A 4843-nucleotide genomic window follows, 5' to 3' on the forward strand; every position below is an offset into this window, starting at 1 on the left:
CGCCCCGTAATGTTCAGTATACATGGTAACTCCTTTTGAATTCACAACACTGTATTCAGTTTCTTGTAAAGAATATAGATTTTACTCATCTACAACATTTATTTTACAATGCAAAAGTTAAAGGCCCAGCAAAACGTTCGTTCGAACAAAATTGATCTAGAACATCACCTAGAACAGTTTTTATTCAAATTGAAATAGGAGCAATACGAGTTGCAATTGCACTAAATGGAATGAATATTTTTAGTTAAAAAAATGTATTATTTATAAAACAAACAGAGCATTACCATAAAATTAAAAAAAAAACTAACTGGTAAACAGGAGTGCAAGACACGCTTATCTTCAAATGATTATTGGAAGACTTAATATGATGCTTTAATACATAATATTCAAATTTGATAAATCGGGAACAGCTAATCTGAAAATCCCTTATTCTAATTAGCTGTTAGAGCGTTAAAATCAGATGATTTGATAAAAGTAAAACTTGAAATGCCATCAGACATATATGACTTCTAATGTTTTGACGATTTAGGTCCAATAACGTGATCCTCTAGCATTACATATTGTTTTCAAAGAATGGCTCCTTTCAGTCGCACACAGTGATAAAAATTTGCATTTCAACTTCAATCCAATTTAATAAATAATAATAACGATATAATTGCTCTATCATAGCTGTTCATATAGTACCTCCTAGACAGCGCTCTCTACAGTAATACTGACTGTGTGTACTGATGGTCTCTTAGTCGTCTTGAACATTCCTCGACATTTTAAAAAAGACGATTTTAAACATTGTTTAAAGTTCTCATTCATAAAGCCATAAACAATAGGGTTCAAAACGCAATTTAAATAACCAAGTATGTGAACGATAGTTTGGGCAGATCTAAACGACTTATCAATATCATTCGCTAAATGATGCAGTTGTATGGCAAAAAACGGAAGCCAGCATAATCCGAACAGAACAACCACTGTTATGAGCATTCGGATTATTTTTCTCTTCTGTCGTCGTGTTTTCATAAGATACTGTGGAGATCCAAGGGAGTCGCCTATAGGTTTTCGTATCCAAAGCTGATATGCTATTCTACCATAAGCACAAAACATAACTACCATTGGAACTGTGTAAAAAACTAAAAACATAAATAGTGTGTGCACAACATCATACACATGTTCCGAATAGTATTCTGCGCAGACATAAGCTAATTTGATGTACACAAATTCTACTTTTAGTCGTATTTCTAGTCTTTGTATCATTAACATTGGTATGGAAACGGTCAATGCAAATATCCAAATTATGGCAATGAGGACCCCAGCTCTCTGTGGTGTTCTTATATAGCGTGCCTTTAAAGGATGGCAAATAGCATAGTACCTAAAAAAATGAATAAAATACAATTAGTTTGGCTTTCCATTATTCTATGGATGTAGTAAAACATAATTTGTCAATAACATGTTAATAACTTGCATACTGAATTCGATACTTGCGAAAATAAAACATTATCTCAAAGCATTGGAGTTTAAACCAAGTTAATAAAAAACAAAGAAACATATCTTTCTTTACATACACGGAGCGTTTTCTATATTGATAAATCAATTCAATTCTCATCAGAAACGATATATCCATTGGTCGGATTTGAAGAAAGGACAGCCCAGAAAATAGAAAAGTGAACCATCAAAATATCTGGGAAGTTAGAGTGTATTGGGTAGTACTAGAAAATAATAGTCTTGCACCTGGTAATCTACGGGTTCATCTGACATACTATTACTATGGATATATACAATGCAAAGAGTCTTGTTCAGAAGGACATGTCAATGTAACGTCTTCAATAATTTCGGTCATTTCAGAGTATTTATAAACCTCACAATTGATTTTTTATTACGCTATAAGCCCATGGTTTGGAGAATGATAAAATTTCTGCTCTTGAAATCAGAAGACAGTTTGCCAAATATTTATATATTCAAATTTTTCTTAGTATACGATCGCATTTTTCTATTTTGTGTTCTGACTATTTTTTTTTTAAATATATGTTTTGTTTTATCCTTAATTTGTCCATGGAAGTTATATTAGATATTACTTTCATGGTATAACTTACTAGAATAGAATCCTGGTATGAAGGATCGGATCTACATATTTGTATCTCACCAACTCACCAACTAATAAACATATCGATAATTAAAATTGCTTAATTGTTTCCGATTTTCATTTTCAGAATCTTTTATCAGCAAAATTGAGTCCTGGATAAGAGACAAGAAGTATATTAACGTTAATTCTGTTTACCAACCAACTTTAAACAGCGGAAATTAGCTCTGCTATTTAAACAAATCCAGACAATGTGATAATGAAAGACAAGCAAGACTATAGATACAGTACATATTTAACATGTTCCACCTGTAAAATAACTTTAATTGTTTCAAACTTTGTGACTTGACATAACATGAAAGTGTAATCATTTTTCCAACTAAAGTTTGCAAGTAAAAATAGAGCAACAAAAATACTGAACTCCAGGGGAAATTCAAAACGGGAAGTCCTTTATAAAAAGGCAAAATCAAAAGATCAAACACATCTTACGAGTGGAAAACAACAATCATATTACTCACTTGGTACAGACATTCCTTATGTAATATATGGTGGATTTAACCTGGTTTGATAGGTAACTAAACCTCTCACTAAACCATTCATAGAAATAAATGTTCAAGTGGCAATTTTACCATTTTCATACATTTGTGATTACAAAAAGCGAAAAAATAAATCTTAATAATAGATAGATGAGATAACCAATTCTGCTTTTAAACATAATCATTATACATATACGCAATGCAATGCACAAACTCTATATGTTTCAACTGTATCCCCTAATCCGCTTTTTTTATGCGACTGTCATACAAGTGAGAAGTTAAGCGCTATAAAACCAAGTTCAATTCACCATTCTCTACATTTAAAAATACCTGTACCAAGTCAAGAATATGACAGTTGTTGTCCATTCGTTTGATGTGTTTTATCATTTGAATTTGTCATTTGATTAGGGACTTTCCGTTTTGAATTTTCCTCAGAGTTCAGTATTTTTTGTGATTTTACTTTTTCCCCATAACCCTGCACAATGTACAGGTACTTGGTGTAAGAATGTAAAATAACCGTTTGTCACTATATATATACCAAAAAGTTCTGTCAATTACAAGCATATCATCAATAATGTAGACACTAAACTTTCGAAGGTACTTTAAAATGATGAATACAAGCAATAATCTAAAAAGGCTTTTCTCAGTTTCAGCCGAATGAGTTGCATGTTTTATAAGATAAATATTGAGTGGAAAATTAAAACGTTATTGGTCATAAGAAGTTTGGTTGTTGGTGGCTTTTATTTTTGTATATTAATGTTCAATAGTAAAAACAAAATAATGGTACCACTTTTCCTGCACCAGATGCGTATTTCGACAAATGTCTCGTAAATGATGCTTCAGATCAAAATATTTGAAAGTCTAAATTCTTATACAAATGATGAATAGCTGATAAAACCAATAACAGAACAAAAAGTGAAAGCCTTACTAGGAAAAAAATCGCAGCAATGCATGAGGGAGATACCTTCCTTCATTTACGATGATTCCAAAATTCGTTAATTTGTATAAAACAAGATCCGTATTTTCATCCCAGTAGAGAAGTACTGGCTACTGGGAGGGTGATACCGCCGAGAACTTACGGTCCACAAGCATAGTTATCGACCCGGTAGGTAGTAATAACATTAACGGAACCAATTTTACTGATCCAGATGCGTATTTCGACAATCAATGTCTCGTCCGTGATGCCCCTGACCAACATATTTTAAGTCCACAACCTAATACAAAAGTTGAAAACAGGACTAAAAGTAGTGCCAAAACCGGTAAGTAATCAGTTTAACAAGACGAAGATACATCTACAAATAGTTAGTTGAACGCATTTATTTCACAATTAACTAAAACATATTAGACAATTAAGAGGCTTCACTTTAAATTATACTTTTAACATATTGTTGAGATTATAAATCAGGCTCACTAACACACAGGAGAAGCCTTTAGCTTTCTTTTTACGAATTAGCTTACCTAAGCACTGAAGGAACCTTATACCTTTTCTAATTTTATTTAGGATAATCTTACCTTTCTATTGATACTATCATTAGAGTGGTGATACTAGCGACAACGCTAACATTTTGTAAGTAACTAGCACCTTTACACAATGTTTCTCCCATTGTCCATTCATTTTTAACATAATATACGAGCTGTATAGGAATATTCCAAGAAGCAATGAGTGTGTCACTACCAGCAAGGGAAACTAAAAGTACGTTTGTCACTGATCTCATGGATTTATTTAACAGGATCACTGCAAAAACTAGTACATTTCCTATGATTCCACCTATAATAATAAGACTGTATGTAATTATCAACGCAGTTTTCCAGTTTTTCTCCAAATCGTCCGGCAGGATATCGTCAGGATCTGTGTTATTCCTTAGCCATTCCCATAGCTCTTCCTCACTTGGTGTGTAGTTACTCATTGTTTCCGTGAAATCCACAAGACTCAAGTTCCAAATTCTACATAGCGGTATTTAAGATGATGATATATGTTCATTGCCAAAGTAATTGCACTTGATATTTATTTACTTGATCCTTGATTTCATTAAAGAAACCATACTGACTTTGTACCAGAAAAGATAAATAGTTTTATTATGTTAATCAAGATATTAATTACTCTATCAATTCAAACATCTTCAGTTTTATAGTTGTTTCAGTTCCATATGCAAAAAGCTACCTCAAATAAAATCCAGATCAAACTAATATGCTATTATTGTTTATGAAATATCTATCAATTCATCTGATAAAAAATGCC

At 32.2% G+C, this 4843-nt stretch overlaps 1 protein-coding gene across 1 annotated transcript; it reads right to left on the minus strand.

Annotated features, from left to right (window-relative positions):
* Window positions 1-430: 430 nt before the first annotated feature.
* On the minus strand, window positions 431-4582 carry LOC139487835 (pyroglutamylated RF-amide peptide receptor-like). The gene is made up of 2 exons (XM_071272993.1): window positions 4117-4582; window positions 431-1360 (listed from the first exon to the last, which is right to left on the minus strand). Exons 1-2 carry the CDS (start codon window positions 4509-4511, stop codon window positions 688-690), a joined length of 1068 nt encoding a protein of 355 aa, XP_071129094.1. The 5' UTR covers window positions 4512-4582; the 3' UTR covers window positions 431-687.
* Window positions 4583-4843: the final 261 nt, after the last annotated feature.

Source organism: Mytilus edulis, chromosome 9, assembly GCF_963676685.1.
Source record: "Mytilus edulis chromosome 9, xbMytEdul2.2, whole genome shotgun sequence".
Taxonomy (NCBI): Eukaryota; Metazoa; Mollusca; class Bivalvia; order Mytilida; family Mytilidae; genus Mytilus; species Mytilus edulis.

What these genes read in the sequence shown, in the direction of transcription:
- LOC139487835 (XM_071272993.1), bottom strand. Translation starts at nt 4,511, where the DNA reads ATGAGTAACTACACACCAAGTGAGGAAGAGCTATGGGAATGGCTAAGG. An exon ending in ATGATAGTATCAATAGAAAG is followed by an intron (nt 1,361 to 4,116) that starts GTAAGATTATCC and finishes TCATTTTTTTAG; the next exon opens with GTACTATGCTATTTGCCATC.